The 18171-nt window shown below is 32.4% G+C and overlaps 1 protein-coding gene across 1 annotated transcript; it reads right to left on the reverse strand.

Annotated features, from left to right (window-relative positions):
* Window positions 1–7735: 7735 nt before the first annotated feature.
* Window positions 7736–8984, reverse strand: LOC129947416 (uncharacterized). The gene is made up of 2 exons (XM_056057958.1): window positions 8737–8984; window positions 7736–8661 (listed from the first exon to the last, which is right to left on the reverse strand). The coding sequence occupies exons 1-2, from the start codon at window positions 8743–8745 to the stop codon at window positions 7807–7809; spliced, it is 864 nt and encodes a 287-aa protein (XP_055913933.1). The 5' UTR covers window positions 8746–8984; the 3' UTR covers window positions 7736–7806.
* Between the last annotated feature and the right edge of the window lie 9187 nt (window positions 8985–18171).

Here is an 18171-nt window from a genome sequence, read left to right on the forward strand (position 1 = left end):
TTATTAGAAGTTCTATCAAATTTGGCACTTTTCACAAATCAAATCAGCCCAAGGAAATTTCTTGGGCTAAAATTCGTAAGTTGGGGAAATGTTAAACTCTTTCGTGAGCGCTCTCTTTTACGAAATATAAAAGATTTTTGAGTACGCGAACAGTATTTAGATAAATTTCGTAATTTTTAGACTGTTTTCGGAAGGTACGCGAACGGATCTAATATTTTCATCCTCTTCCATGATAGTCATTTTAAAGTCAATTCTTTTTTTTGACAGTTAAATAAAATAAGAACAAGGGCCTAGTGACTGCCAACTCTCAAACATTCCTGTGTGCGAGTACTGTTGTCAGGGATGGAAGGGGCCTACAGTTTTAAGCCGTATCCGAACGGCTAGTTTGAGAAAGTACTTTTCATAACAAGAATTACTCTTGGAGAATTTGTCGATTCCTGTGAAAAAAAAACTTTAGGTGGCACAGGCAGCGATAGAACCTAAGACAGTCCATCGCACTAACCATCATGCCACAGGTACTAATTTTTTGACAGTTGCTTTATAAAGTCATATAAATGTCAATACACATTTGAGTCAATTTTGAAAGTCAGCTAGTCGTTTTAATACACTCTTTTGAGTTGTTTGAAAAGAAGTAAAGATGATTAAGAAAATTTTGCAGTCATTTTTAAAGAGTCTGACAGCTCTATTTAAATTGCCATAGAAATGCCATTTTTTGACAGTTATTTAGCTACCAATTTAACTACTCTTGGATATATCATATACCTAAAAATCCGTTTCCACCTCTTGTATTAAGACAGCAAAATGTTACTTCAGTAATTCATCCCTGTTTTCAAAAGTTCTTAAATTAGGTGGCGTTCATTTGTAGGTGTACTCGTTTCTCTTTTCCTTCGAGCACTTCTCCACAGCTGGCGCAGTTGCTGTTATAAAGAGTACTAACATTTCACATACACTGTGATGAATCAATTTGAATGGTACCTAGGTATTGTAGTTACGTCATCAAAATGTCGTTTTTATATTTCACTCCTTTACAATTTTTATACGAGAAGGTATGTAATGTACATACAGTGGCTCAAAGTAATAATGGGACACATGCAAATTTGAAAAACAAAAGCCTTTCTCTGGAAACCTATACATGTAATATAACAAATAGATATTAAATTAAATTGTTTATATTATTAGTTTATTGAATAACAAAAATTGCATAGATTCATAAATTATAAGTTTAATAAAAAAAATATTACGTTAAACAACTCAGATATTTCACCTCAAAGTAATAATGGGACACCCTTTAACTTTAATTCATATTGAGCGAAATAACGGTACTTTTTCGCTTTGTTTCAATCAGGATTGCAGTACAGTTATTCTTCACTATTTTGTGTTGCATTGAGTTCATTTGGAAGGAATAATTTTATTATTTATTAATTATGGCACCACGCGGTCGTCAAACATCGGTTAAAATACGGGAATTAATTATTAATCATTCCAAATCTGGAAAATCTATACGGAATATTGCCGAGATTGTGAAACAACCCAAATCTACAGTTTTTAATATAGTAACGCGGTATAAAAATGAAAATAATTTTAGCAACAAACCAAAACCGAGCAAACGAAAAATATTTTCGGATTCAGATGAGAGATGGCTTTTAAGACAAGTTAAGAAGCAGCCGCACCTTAGTGCCCCAAAACTTGCTGCAGAAGCAGAAAAGTGCCTTGGGAAAAAATCAGACCCAGAAACAGTGAGAAATGTCTTAAGAAAACATAACTTCAACGGTCGAGTTGCGCGGAAGAAACCTTTCGTGAGTAAAATTAACAAGAAAAAACGCGTTATGTTCGCCAATACATATAAGAACGAAGATTTTGCTTTCTGGAGTAAAGTAATTTTTACGGACGAAAGCAAATTCAATGTTTTTCGTTCTGATGGGCGTTCATATGTTTGGAGAAAACCCAATGAAGAGCTTCGGGAAAGAAATTTGAGACCAACAGTAAAGCACGGTTCAGGATCAGTAATGGTATGGGGTTCAATGTCAGCAGCAGGACCCGGAAAACTTCACATAATTGAAGGCATAATGGACCACAAATATTATCTCAATATTTTAAGATCAAATCTGGCGGAAACTGCTGATAAACTGGGACTTTCGGAGGATTATTATTTTTACCAAGATAATGATCCTAAGCATAAGGCGTATAATGTTCGAAGTTGGTTGCTGTACAACTGTCCTCACGTGCTGGAAACGCCCCCGCAAACTCCTGACCTTAACCCTATAGAACATCTGTGGAGCTATTTAGAAGAAAAATTAAGAATTCAGGACATCAGAAACAAAAACGACTTAATTGCCCGCTTGAAGAACGAGTGGGACAAAATTTCGCCAGATTACTGTCAAAAACTAGTCAAATCCATGCCTAACCGCTTGAAAGCTCTAATAAGCCAGAAGGGCCTTCCCACCAAATATTAAATTATTAAGATAAAGCTTGTAATACATTTTATTTTCATATTTACATGTTTGTCCCATTATTACTTTGAGGTGAAATATCTGAGTTGTTTAACGTAATATTTTTTTTATCAAACTTATAATTTATGAATCTATGCAATTTTTGTTATTCAATAAACTAATAATATAAACAATTTAATTTAATATCTATTTGTTATATTACATGTATAGGTTTCCAGAGAATGGCTTTTGTTTTTCAAATTTGCATGTGTCCCATTATTACTTTGAGCCACTGTATATAAAATCTATAGTTTTAGGTATCATAGAGCAAATTTTTAACGTTGACTGTAGCCGCAATGTGTCGTTGGATGTTTTACGAGCTATTGTCGGTGTAGCCACTAGGTGCCGCCCCGTAGATTCTCCCGGATGTTAGTACTTTAGTTTCTGTTTGCAATGCGTGCCTAATATTTAAAAATATACTTTTTTTCGTGTTTTATTTTTGACACTTAAAGCAGGCGGAAGAGCGAATAAAGAGTTTGAGCGTCTTTGAAAAGAGTAGCCAAAGCATCCAGAGGCGTCGAAGTACTAACATTCTAGGATGGATGTTCAGATTTGTTTGGATGGTAACATAAGTTTTTAGCATAACTTTCAGAAAGTTATGCTAAAAACTTATGTTACCATCCAAACAAATACAGTGTCAATACAGTCAATTAAAAGAAGCTCATGGAAAAAATGGCAATAAGCGATTGCTTGTTAAACTCCGAAAAGATATTCGTTCAAAACAAAAAGAGTAATGGGAAAACACTAACATTTCAAAAATGTTTTTTTTTTACTGCAAGTTAAAAATGTTTCATATTACCTATAGCAAAATATACGTAGCTTATTTTTAAATATTATAGCAAAATCGCGATTTTAGAGCTTTCGACAACTATGTATCAAAAAAGCAATATTTTGTATACGTCAAAATATAGTTTATTTTTCATCTGTCAAACCATAGATTATCAAATTAATCTGAGAATAAATATTAAAGATACGTAACGTCAAACTATGTGATCATTAGATGTTTCCTTCAGAAAATGAATTGTAACTCGAGCTGTGTGACTCAATGTAAATCTATTTACATTTGTTAAAATGTGAAACAAATCTAAAGCAACCCAATTGACAGCTGACAAAATAGCCACCATTTAAAAAAGTGTTGCCAACTTCAGGTTCTAAAAAAACACTCGTTTTAATTTGAATTAACCCAAATTAATACACACGGAAATGTTAATAGCATTTTTAATTACTTTTGTTGAACATTAACAAAAAACAACATTTTGAAAGAATAATTTTACTGTTCATAATTTATTACTCAACTAAACAATTATTCTTGCATATCTGTATAAAATCTTTGATCTCCTTCTTTGAAAACAAAATCAAAGCCAATATTTATAGTTTTCTTCTAAAACCATATCGATTATAGAAAACAAATTAAACGAAAAAAACCAGTGTTGAAATTATCAATCCAATTGTCAAACTAGTCCAAGCAAATTGCAAATGATTAACTGTCAATGTGACATGACCATCAGCAGGTTCATTGTTTTTCTCAATTTTCATTCGATATCCATTGGTTTTATTTGAAAAATTACATCTGAATCCCATTTTTGAGTAAGACCAGTTTGTTGCATTTCAATTATAAAATTATTCAAAATTTCCTTAAAGTTAGAATGATAAGGAAGCATATATCCAATGTGGACACTTTGTAGGGCATGACGTGCCTCTCTAAATAATTTCTTTCTTTAAGAAGACTGATAGTCTATGTAAAATTGACATCTGTCTTCATCCATCGCAAATGCATAGCTCGTATTTCGCATAGGCAAAAGCTGAGTCATGAATGAAATTGGATGAGTTGGTCTTATAATTTTCCTTAGCTCTTCTGGGAAATAATTTTTTTCTACGACCTTCCATCGAAAAGTTGTATCATAACAGGAATATTGTTCTTTACTAAGTCTTGAATGGTATCGAATTGTCTAATTTTGATGAAAACTGTCAGAAATGATTGGAAATAAGTCCCATACAATATTCCAAATATGTACAAATACAAATAATGACACAACACAATAGAATCGATAATTCAAAGAAAGTTTTGGTGCAGAAAAATTCAAAAACATTAAATAAATCACCCAAAAACTCGACCAAATGTCAAATTTTGAATTCGATAGTGAATCAAGAATCACTTTGACAATTATCATCAAGATAAACGATATCAAAATGCACAACATTCCTGCTGACCTCCAGAAGTAGTCGTGCGGTGGAAGGAAGCCATTATACTGAACCATTAAAACAAACTTATTCACTAGAACTGGATAACTTAGGTCAAGGTTTTCTTGTTTTAAAGATGGATTCGTGCTTATATCTAACTCCTTATTAATTGTGGCAGTTGCTACAGCTGGCAGATTTAAAAATCTTGAATTATTAATTAATAATTCTTTAAATGTTGCATTATGTCTCCGTAAAAACTGTAGAAATATTTGACCAAACTGTCCACCAATGCGTTGTTCTTGTCCCTTAGGACCTGGATACAAAAAAATTCTAGGTCTATCATTCTGAAAAGTTGTTCGAAAAGCAAACCCGTTAAGGTCTTTCAAAGCATCCGGAATTTGATCTTATTCTGCGAGTCTTTGCACTGGATTATCAGCATACGGTAGAAAGGCATAAGATGAGGTGTTCCAGAGCATTCCGAAGATTCTTGTGAAGTTTTTTTCAGCGAAAAAATAAAAGTATTCATTTAAATTATTAAAGGTATTGGCCGTAATTAGGACAAACTTCCGTACTACAAGACTTTGAATTAAATTTTGCAACAACTTCCAATTAGCGTGATTATTCTCAGGTACAAATAGAACTATGAACGTATTGTAACTCTCTCTGAAGTTTCCACTGAAGCTTGCGTCAAAAGCCGATATTGGTATGTCAACTTCGGTTTTCATAAATTCGCAACAAAGATGGAAGGAGAATGCAGAATTGAATCCACAATTGAACAACATGCGCAGGGGTATTGACACCAGTCCCCCAACAAGTGCAGAGATAAGGAATGCGATACATCTTCTAAAGAAAAACAAAGCAGCTGGACTTGATGGTATTCCCGCAGAATTCATAAAAGCAGACCCTGAGGCAGCTTCCCGTATTTTGTTTAAACTCGTGCAAGCTGTCTGGGAGAGTGAAACTTGCCCAAGGGACTGGAAGGATGGAACTATTGTAAAGTTACCAAAGAAAAGAAACCTCAAAAACTGAATAACTGGCGCGGTATAACAGTTCTGTCCGTTTTTCCGAAGGTTATGGCAACTATTATTCTCGAGAGGATTAAGTCCCGGATCGAGTCTACCCTCAAAAGTCACCAAGATGGGTTTTTGAGAATCATACTCGAACAATCATCTGAGTACCAACCACCGCTGTTCCTAATGTTTGTAGATTTTGAGAAGGCGTTTATTGGGCGAGAAATCTCTGAGAAAATTGTCGCTGTTATTAAAGAATCGTACTACAACGCAAGGTGTTTTGTGTTGCACAATGGACAGCTTTCCGACTCCTTCGATGTGCGTCAAGGAGTGAGACAAGGAGGTGTCTTGTCACCAATTCTTTTTTTGCTGGCGATTGACGATGTGATGACTGCCACGGTGGGTACAAATGAAAGACACGATATCCAATGGAGTCTGTTTGACAAGCTTAGCCACATAGATTATGCTGACGATATATGTCTCATGGCTAACAACACGGCAGGCTTAAACCAGATGTGTCATTCACTGCAAATAAATGGAGAGGTGGCTGGCTTAAGGATTAACACTAATAAGACCAAAGTAATGACCACGGGCCAAAGCCCACAAATTATTCTAAGGCAGGGGACCATAGAGGAGATTGAGCAGTTAAATTATCTGGGAAGTTTTATAGCTCTCGATGGCGGAACGGACCTGAATGTTAACACTAGAATAAACAAAGCCCTTAGTTCATTTGGAATCCTTTCTCCTGTGTGGAACACTAGCAAAATATCACTAAGCACCAAGTTGAAACTCTTCGAATCCAACGTCAAATCAGTGCTGTTATATGCTTTTGAAACATGGAAATGCTCTGCCCACATCTCTAGTAGACTTGTAGTGGTTGCGCACACACCTTAAATAAAGCAATTATACTCAAAGCTCATTGTCATCTATCAAAATGTAAAGCTCAAGTTTAAGAAAACGATGTAAAAACAAAGAATGCAAACATTTTGCATTTCCGCTTTTCTCTCGTCCATTTCGATCACGTCTTTCACCCGAGTCGGTACTAGAAGAATAGCACACAAAGAAACTAACTATTTGTGCTGGTGCAATAAATAACTCCAACCCAAAATAATTTTTTGAATAATGTTTTGTGTATTTTTTTTAAAATAAAAAGTTAGTTCTTTTATTGTAATTGGAAGAATTACATTTGAGGAACTACAGACTACAAGCTTTCGTAAACCGTTGTCTGCGCTCTATTCTGAAGATCCGGTGACCGGTGGCCGAAAAAATTTCACGTAGACATTATGCAACGGAAATGGCGTTGGATAGGCCATACACTGAAGAAACCGGGCGACAATATAGAAAAACAATCGGTCCAATGGAATCCCCAAAGTAATAGACGCGTTGAAGGACCAAATTGTCTTGGAGGTCATCAGTTTTGAAGGAGACTCGGTCTCAAGTTATTTAATCGTGGCCACAGCTGAGGTCTGTTTCGGTGAATCGGTAAAGGTGGAAGGAGGAGTTAAGGCGCTGCTGTACTTGCGGCCGGACAACACACATTTAGGGTGCGAAAACACTTTGAATAGTCCTTACTTGCTTCGGCCACATCTTTTAAGATGCTTAGGTCTTCAATACTTGAATCTTCTGCCGAATCTATCTCAAAACTTAAATTTGTTTTTGAAAGCTTTTTGACGGTTAATGTATGTATCTAAAAATAATGTAATAGGAGAATAATTAGTAAAAGACTTATTTATTTTGGTTATTAGTATACACGCAGATTAACTCAATGTTAAAAATTTAACCTGACGATGCCTAAACATTATTTTTTGCATACTTTTCTATTAAAACATTATGGATTTTCGAGGCTTTCGAATTATGTTCATTTTAATAGTTTGCTGAAAACTTGTAGGCAATTTGGAATTAAGCAAAAAAGCTGTGAATCACTAGGCCGCCTGTAATTTATTTTGAAACCGACAGGATGACTTATTATTATTAATCTTTTCCTTGTTCTCATTAACGTGGTAGGATATTTATTTAAAATTGTGTTCCATCAAAAATAAATACAAACGCTAAATATTTTTAAAAACTATTTTTTTATTAAATAATTTAATCTACAGTAAATTTAATTCTTATAAGTATAAATAAATCTATTCTACTTTATTTTGACTTTGATTTTGTTGAAAAATGTCTTCTAATTGAGAAATAAGTCCGATAGCACGAAAATTCTCCTTCAGCAGAACATAATCCTCAAGAGGCTTCAGATAACGTCTAGCTTGTTCGTCATCTGTTATAATGACTGGAAATGGTGGCGGGTCCAATTTTCCTACTGTTTCGTCCAAACTGTCTGGTAAAATTGTTTCATTGATATTTTTATCATTATTACCAAAAATTAAGTTTTGAGTTGGATCTGAGATTGTGTATGTGGTTGATGGATGATCACCTTCTGACGTATCACAGCTTTGAAGACTTGAAGTATATGATGTATAGTACTGGGGTATTGAATTGCTTTTCAAAACATCCATAATAATGTCATTCATATCGACCGAAAGCAAGGCTCTATTATCATTGTCAATTCTCAACATTGTCATATCCAAATTTGTTATATTGTACTTTTTTCGAAAATTCCAAACCCATGCATAGTCGGTTAGAAGATATGGAATTCCAAAGATCTGTTTGAATTCATGGGCTTTTTGAAGAAACATTTCATTGGTAATTGTTCCAGTTTCAATAAGTCTCTGCGCCCGTTGAAACCATTCATAGACGACTTTATCTAGAAGACCAATCAATTGAGAATTTTCTTCTAAGTCAGTTTTTCTGGTTTTCTTCGGCTTCTTTGCTTTGACTGATGGCGTACTTGTTTCTTTCTGACTTATGTGACATTTCATGTACGTATTTGGAAGTGTTTCGAGGCATTTATAACTTTTATGTTTTTTGGATTTCTTAATTCGGTCATTTCTGCTAACACTACAGTGATGGGGAGTGATGTTGTCATTGTTGTTTGACTATTAAAAAAATGTTTGATATTATAAATATATTGAATTTAGAAACTTATTTTAAATAAATTATAAAATACTTACTTGCGGCATAGTTAATTGTTGGTGATACACTGACTTTTAAAATCACAAAACATTTCTTGGTAAATGTTTGCTAACGCACATTTCTTTCATTTCTTCTTTTTTGAATATGTATTTATCATACTTAACCACAAACTAAGTTATTGTTTAATTGTATTTATGTGTAAAGATTATTTTTATACTAATACTCATATATTAAACTAAATCTGTACACACGTTTTGATTGTGTTGAACCACACATAAAAACTAACACAAACAAATCGAACAAGTCTGTATTTTTTATAGCAATTTCTAGGCCAACGCAAATAAACTGATATAAACTTTCAAGTTTGTGTTAGAGATCGAACGTGTGTCTACATTTTACCATAGCAATTATAGATACAAATGAAAAGTTGTAGATACTTTTTGCCTTCTGGAATTGGATGGATTTTAGATACATATGAAACTTATCTAAGCACATGTGTGGATACTTTACCTTTACGTACACAAAAATATGCTTTGAATTTCTTTGAACTTCAAAATTGTTTTAAAAATGAACTAAAAGAAGATTTTGTGTTTGTGATATTGATGAATTAAATCAAGAAGCAATCATAGTTAACCGATAAATAGCAATGTTTAGCTAAGTTTTATATCTGCTACTTTACTTTCATACAGGTACGTGTCGAAAGATCTCATAGTGTATGGATACATCGTACTAAGCACATTCACTTTAAGCACAACATGCAACTAGCGTCAGGCTTGCCAGGTTGAGATATAGGAAATTGGGCTATTTTTTCAAACATTTTTGACAACAAATTTAATATGACAGCGCAACGATAATTGGGCTTTAAGTTGCCCAAATGTTTCTTCGTACAATTAAATGTTGTAAACAGAATGTTTCTAATCAAATTTTTCATGCCAATTATAGAATCCGACTAATGATTTGCACTTGGACTCGGAACAAAATTGATAATTAAATCCCTCCGTAGCCTACTCATGAGATTCTTTAATCGATGAAATGAACAACAGCAACTGTACAGTTATGAACTGTTCAGGAGAACTAATAGAGCAGATTTTCTTGAGTATCAGTTAAATTTAATGGCTATATTATTACAGATTTCTTCCATATTTGATTTTCTTCAATGTCAGTTAAATATAAAATGTTTATAAGAGAAACGTTAATGAGCTATAGCTGTAGTTCTAGGAAACTGAACTAAAACAAGAATTCCGTTAATTCAAATCCAAAAATGTACTTTTAACAGGAAATTCGTTTTTTTTGAAAGAACATTAGCGAGTACTTTGGCATTTGACCGTCATAGAAATGTAAGCCTAAAACAGAATTTTGACGTTTAACGTAAGAATTATTAACACAGACAAAACATTTAGAACAAAGTAATTTTTCCAGTGGAAATTTGGAAGTTTTAATGTTAAAGTGGTAGGGTTTTCTGAATGGCATTTAAAAATTTAATTGAGTTCCATTGAAATGAAGAAACTGAAATTATAACCGAGAATATTAAACCTTTATTAACTTTAATAATTTCAAAAGATGGGTAAATGATGATAGTTTTCGAATTTAACTGCGCCTTCCTTACAATGTGTCTTGCGTATTGATGCCATGATCATAACAATTTGCTACAATTTGACTACAAATATTTTTAAATTCTAGTTAAAGGCGTGGTAACCCTGACTATGACATGCCATCTTTTCAATTTTTAACACATTCTTGAGTGTTTAGTTTGTTTAAATGTGTTTCGTATTTATACGTCAATACACTTGGTAATGAGATAGATTTTTTGCATAAGTGTGTTGTTAATTTTGAAGTATGGGTGTTTTTGTTTTGGAAGACAAATTCACGAACGATTTCTTAAATATTTCATCGATGTAACGAAGCTATTTATCATTAAATATAAATTAAACTTTGCTTTCAAAATTTAAAGGATTCCCTTTATTAATTGTAATTTATGCATAGCAAGAAAACAGTAAAAGAACAAATATACACTTTGACTTTCAAATTACAGTAAACAGCAGATATGAGCTACCTAAAAAACTAAATTTTAATATTGTTACAAATATTATGTCATTATGTCTTTAGTAAATGTTTATTTTTATTTCTTAATCAGTTATTAAAAATTATAATAAATATTTGTGGTGCACTGTAATAGTCGTTCCTATTTTCTAAGACGTGATACTGAGCTGACTGAACACAATAGAGACGCAGCAAGAACTGCAGCTGTAGTCGCAATAGCTGTCAAAAAATGTTTGTTAAGAATACAATAGATGATAAAGCTACGTCATTACTTTTGCATGATAAATTTTTGAACGTGATAATCATACAGGTAATAAATCAACACCAACTGAAAGTACACACAAAAGTTTATAAACGAAGCCTTTCTGACATTTCAAATATGAAATGTTTTACTGTTAACAGTCGAAATGGTATTTTCTGAACACCGTTTAATTTAATAAATACATATGATTTAAAATCATGAAAAATGAATATAAAAATATACCATGATTTTAAATCATATTTATTAAATTAAACGGTGTTCAGGAAATAACAATTCGACTGTTAACAGTCAGACATTTCATCTTCAAATGTCCCATAGTAAGGAAATAAAAATAGATACAATTTAACTTCTCTGAAGACTTGTAGCAACCATATAATTCACAGTAGCTCATATTATATGGATTCTCGATTTATTCGAGAAAATATTCGTCAAGACAAGGTGTAATGGTCATCTGCTGATGAGCCCAACCATTACATCGCATCGTTGCGAAACGCATATATGAACACCTATGGTGGTTTATTTTTATTTTCATTTTCATGATTTTAAATCATATTTTTTAAATTTCAAATATGTCAAAGCGTCATATATTTCAAGTGAAATATAGAACTTAAACTTTATGTAAATTAAAAAATGAAACTTTAAGAATATAGTAGGGCGCTAATTAGGATGGAAATTACTGCTTACTTCATAATACTGTACGGTTAATATTTCGTATTTCAAAATACTGTACATTTAAAATACTGTGTCTCAAAATGCTTTATTGTCAAAATACTGAATCTCATAATACTGTATAATACTGGAATTGTTGACCCAAACCCGTTTGTTTAGTCGAGTAGATTTTTTAAACCACACTGTAGCATGCTCTAAACGAAAAAACAAACTACAATAATAATTGTAAATTGAATAAATGACATATCTATAATTTACCACCTGTTTGCATCATCATTCCATAATCCAAACAATACATTTTGAAAAGTTACCATTGACTTTTTCACCCTTATGTAAAGCAAGCGCGGATGCAGACTTTTCATCAGGGGGGGACGGGAAATAAAATGTTTACCGAACTCGCTTCTCAATAAGTCCATCGTTGCGCGTGCTGTGTGGCATGTGGCACCGTCTTGTTGGAACCACATGTCATGCAAGTCAAGCTCTTGCATTTTGGGCAAAAAAAATTTGATATCATCTTCACAATTACGTTACGATTTGCATAATCTTCAAAGAAAAACGGTCCAATGATGCAACCAGCCCATAAACAGTACCAAACTTTGACTTTTTCTATATGAATTGGTAGCTCTTGTATTGCTTCTGGCTGATATTCACTCCAAAATCGACAATTCTGCTTATTTACATATCTATTGAGCCATTCATGAGATTCGTCGCTCGCTGGAAGAAGCGTGCGATGAACTTTCTTAATAGAGCACGCATTTTGATAATTAAATTCAATCATTTTCAAGCGTTCGTTTGTAAACTGAAGATGTTTAACAGTGAAACAAAACCCGAAACATGCATCAGCTGTTTAAACCAGTGTTGCCAAAAAGGCAACAGCTAAAAAACCATCCTGTATATTCTGTTTGTTGAAATATGTGTTTTGTAAAATGCGCTGAAATTTTTATCCAGATTCTCAAGCTCGACGTAATGTTCTGGGTCTCAAATCTCTCAAATTTCTATTCATTTATATAATGTACTTATTCATGATATAACAAGTATTTGTTTTGTATGCCCCAATTAGACCATTGAGAGAAAGGTACCTTCTTTTTCAACCTAAACATTGGACAAATTATGGAATGAATGAGCCAGTTTCAAGGTCAATTAGGGATTTCAACGAAGTAATTAGTCATATTGACAAAACATGTCTTAGAAACAAATTCAAAAATGATTTCTTTAATTTATTTTTAAGAAATTAATCATGAATAATTGTAAATTATTTATTTTTTGTATATACAGTTCTGTTCACTTGATTAGACGCACACATTTTTTTAACATAAATTTGATTTTTTTTATAAGTGTTTGCAACAATTATCAAGCAATTGCAGTTTTAAGAAAGCTTATTAAGTTTTCAACAAAAAAACACCAACAAATGGTAGGTGAGTGGAAGATAACGGATATTTTTTCTCTTACTTGTCTATGTAAGAAAAAGTGCAGTTTTTTTTTTTGTTCACATGATTAGACGCACCTGTAAAATGGTAGTGAAAATGAAACGCAGACTTTTGGATTTACTTTTTTCTCATTTATTTTTGTTTGTTTGTTTCTGCTTCGTAGAACCACCATGTTTTAAAATTAGATACAAAATTCAATTTTTTAGTAAATATTAAAATTTTTCTAAATACCTTAAATACTTTTCTAAATACTTCCAGGCTTCTTTGATGGCGACAATTAGCTCTTCATATGTCTTATACTGCTTACCTCCTTCGTAAATTTTACGCGTGAGCCAACCCCAAACATTTTCAATTATATTGAGGTCAGGTGTATAAGGTGGCCATGACAGCAATTCCACATTTTCGGCGGCAAGAAAGGTTTTGACAACACGATTGTTGTGGATTGTGGCATTATCTTGTTGAAAAATTCAAGGTATAGGTCCAAACAGTTCTTTCATAGCGGGGAAGGCTGATTTTAAAAGAGCTTTTTCTCTTTTCTTACATCATGAAATAGTAGTTCAGGGCCATCGAAATAATTTTTTTTTCATCATCAATTAAGCACACTTCCAAGCTCGGTATCCCACGTCATGTGAAGGCGTGCGAATTCCAAACTCTGTTCTTTTTGTACGGGGTTTAATGGATTTTTTAAAGTTTTTTTTTTTTATTTCTTGCAGTTATCCCCACTTTTTCATTTATTTTGCAATTTTGCAGGTGACTTTGACTCAATTCTTATAATTTTTCTTTTGTCCTGGGGAGTTAAATCGGTTTTTGTCCTTCCCTTGTAATTCGTTCCATATGAATCACTGTTTTTTATGTAATTTCTTATTACATTGTCACTTCGGCCTATTTTTTTGGCAATACTTCTCATGGCAAACCCTTCGGAATGGAACGCGTCAATTTTTCCTTTTTCTTTCGCGGTTTAAACGTTTTTTCCCCATTTTTGATTAAAAATAATATTAAATGCTCTTAAATGCTTAAATATTGAAGCGAACTCAAATCCACGTCCGGCCAATTAAATAATTTAAATTGTTCGTCTAATCATGTGAACAAAAAAAAATGCACTTTTTCGTACAGCATATACCTACAAGAAAGAGAAAAATATCCGTTATCTTACCCTCACCTACCAACCTACCATATGTTGGTGTTTTTTTTATTGAGAACCTAAAAAGCTTTCTAAAAACTGAAATTGCTTGATAATTCTTGCACACACTTATTAAAAAAATCAAATTTAGGTAAAAAATGTGTGCGTCTAATCAAGTGAACAGAACATTACCTACATATATTTGTATTATTATATTTATTCTTTTTGAGCCTGTAGCTCGTAGATTAAATAAATAAATATTATATTCTTTGAAAAGTGCAGCTGGGCCTTTATCAACCTAATCTAGCCCCGTTGTATTACTCAGTACTTAATAATTTTTAACCCTATATGATTTTTTTAGTATCTATCTTTAGTAAGTATGCATGTTCTTATCTTCTTTAATTACACATCATATATACCTACTTTATTTACTTAAATTAATGACGCGAAAATATAGCAGGTACTTATGTATATATGTATATTATTGACCTACATAATAAAATATAATATGCACCTACTAGCTACAAAAACATAATATTTTCCAACTTAGTTTTTATTTGACTTTATCACGAAACAGTAACAAAAACAGACATTCTTTCTAGGGTCAATTTATTTTCGAGCAGCGCCAGCGGCGCGGCGCAAACGTAAAGTAAAAAAAAAATCAGTCAAATACAGACATTTTCTAAAAATAAATTTTTTTACTCTCTCTCTTCAATTTATGTTTGTATATAAGGCGTTGCGGAGTCGGAGAGAGTAAATAAGTCAGCAGATAAGTAAATAACCACCCATTTGTATAGAATTTCTATACATATAGAAACAACACAGCCAAAAACAAAACGATTATCAAAATCCGCAGCTGTGGTGACTGATGGCTCGCTCGAGTCAGGGATGGATAAATCAATACAATTGTAGGTACCTACTTAATTCGATAAAATTCAGTATTTTAATCATTAATATCATTATTTCTAAAGTTTTATTCGGACCAAAGAAACATTTATTCCGATAAAAATGGGAAACTTTATTTGTGTCCACAACATTTACATATGTACATATGTAGGTTAAAATGAATTTGTGGTTTTAATAAAAATATAAAATGTCGCATGTGTGGAGCAACGACAATTCTATAATAAATAACCGTATATATATATCTGAATGATTTCTGTTGGTTTTATTTTCATGAGTAATTAAAAATTTCAAACAATTTAAATAAACATACCGTTTTTGAGAGAATAAACATTATTTGAAAGGGTTTTTTGCACCCAAAAAATCAATAATATTTCATAAATGAGCGCCATAACTTTTGATAGAGTTTGTCTATCGTATTTATTATGATTTTATGACCTGAAATTAGAAGTCTATTCTAAAATAATATATCATATTTGTACTAGTGACAAAACAAATATTCTAATATGACCGCTTGTACCTCCCCTTCCCCTCTCCCTCACCATCGCGCATTCAGGCGCGTCTAAAAAAAAGTCAATAGGGGATTTTGAGCGACACTCTACAAGCTACTCACAGTTTAATTCTACCGCCTCGATTCGAGTAATAAAATTGTATGCATGGATTCATTTCACAAGGGCACCTTTTTCCTTTTTGGCCATACACTTTTGTGGCTATTAGAGATTTTTGACAGGTATTTTTTTAAGTTCATTTATTTTTTTAAAAATGCCAAAATTGAATTTCACCTTATGAAACCAGTGTTGCGATTAAAAAAATGTATCATGATTGTTTATCATGAAATCCTCAAAAAAATCATGAGATTCAAGTCTGTTCCTGATTTTTGTTTTAAGTAATGCTACTTTTGAAAATATTCTTTCAGTGTTGGCTGAAGAACTTGGAAGTGAATATACCTCAAAAACAAATTTAGACAAGAGTCTATATGCCAGTTTGATTTGGCCAACATACTTTCAAAATTCTTAAATATCGTTTTCGTTTGATTGGTCATTTGCTTTAATGTTTAAATTCACTAGCCTTCTCCATTCATTATCTATCTCTTAATAACAATCTTCAACCAATAGATTTGGAAAATGTTTAATAGGAGGAAAAATTGACTGAACATTTTTGTTTGCAAAGTTTGTTAATGACAAAGATTCCATATCTGTGAAGACGCTGTTGTTAAAGTTGAATCGGGAATATATTTGCCTAGTATCTTCAACTTAGAAGGACAAACAACGACATTGGAAGTCTGAACAATTTCTTTGTCAATAGAAAAATTTTCCAAAATAATCCCCATAGGAAAGTTGATATCTGGGGTTTATCTAAACCTATATTTTTAATATTACGTTTTTAACATGAGATTTTCAATAAATTCAAGAGATCACGAGATAAGAGTGAAAAATCATGAGAATCATGATAAATCATGACATTCGGCAACACTGAAGCTAACATTTATACTTTCCGCGTTCTACTTACACATAATTTTTGTTAATGAAAAGATTGATCAGTAATGTACTGACCTATAAAATTTAAAGACTTTAAATACAGATCAAAAATGTTAAGGATCACAAAAAGAAAAACATAATTTAATAAGATCGCCTGCGAGAAAATGAATCCAAGATTTTATATAGCAATGCACAAAGCGGAAGGGTAAAGCAGAAAATGGAAATAAATCAGTTAAAAATCATAAATAAATCGACAAGAACCAAAAATTTTGACCTTGTTATTTGTCACTTTTTCATCAATTCCACTTTTGCCTTTTAATCGGTCCTAGCAAAGATGACTGGAATAAGCCGTACTTATTTGTTGCTTATTACCCTCATAGCATAGATAATATATTTATTATCTGTGCTCATAGGTCCCAGCTATATATATTGTCTAGTAATTATTTATTTACAAATGATACAAAAAGTAGAAATATAATATGAATAAAAGCCATCCATTTCATATAAATTAGGATTTTCCAGACACTGGACTTTATTTTTTAGGTATCCGGTTTTTCTCATATTTTTAGTATCAGTAGTCCAGACACGAAAATTATCTTTTATTAAATAAAATAAATTGGGTGGCGCAACAGCCCGTTAAGAACTTTGGCCTAGTGACTTACAACTCCCAAACATTCCTGTGTGCGAGTAATTGCAGGGATGGAGGGGACCTACAGTTTATATGCCGAATCCGAATGGCTAATTTGAGAAAGCACTTTTTCATGACAAAAAATTACTCTTTTAGAATTTGTCAATTCCTCGCAAGAGACAGTACCCGTGAAAAGACTTTAGATGGCATAGGCAGGGATTGAACCCAAGACCTCTGGCATGACAGTCCAACGCTCTAATCAGCATGCCACGGGTACTACATTCTATCTATCTTTATTATCCTCACTAAAAATATAGCCATGGGATTAAATAATCTTATCTTTTTTTTTAAATTACTCGTACTTGAGCGTAGTGTATTTCTACCTGTTTCTTAAAAATACGTCCAATATTGTTTTTTACACAAATCGACAACAAAGCCTAATTTTGGAACCTACCCACTTGAAGCTTAAGATCTAAATTATTAATTTAATATCCTGAAACTTAGCATGTATGCATAAAACATAGAAGAAAATATTTGTATTATTCTTTGAAAATTTTATGATATAACCCAGAACTTCCGGTTATATTTTTGCTTTTATTTCCGAAGTACAGCTATTTATGTATGTTTATTTACATTTGAATACAAAAATAAAAACTGATACAATTATTAATTTACTTCTTTAATTTTTTAAAATATTTTCATCCCTGGTTCGAGTTGGACTGCATGAAGCTCGTTTGTACTTTCCTTCACAACACGTGTAGTGTATCTATAAATACAATGTGCATATAAATATTATAAAATTTTATAAGTAATAGTTATGTCTATGGTACTTAATTTATACCTACCTAATTGTTTAAATTAAAGAGAACATAATTTGTGTCGCCTCGCAGTGCGCTGCGCAGAAGTATATTTTATAATAATATTCCCTTCTCTCTTTTCCTTTCAT

Source organism: Eupeodes corollae, chromosome 2 (genome assembly GCF_945859685.1).
Source record: "Eupeodes corollae chromosome 2, idEupCoro1.1, whole genome shotgun sequence".
Classification (NCBI taxonomy): Eukaryota; Metazoa; Arthropoda; class Insecta; order Diptera; family Syrphidae; genus Eupeodes; species Eupeodes corollae.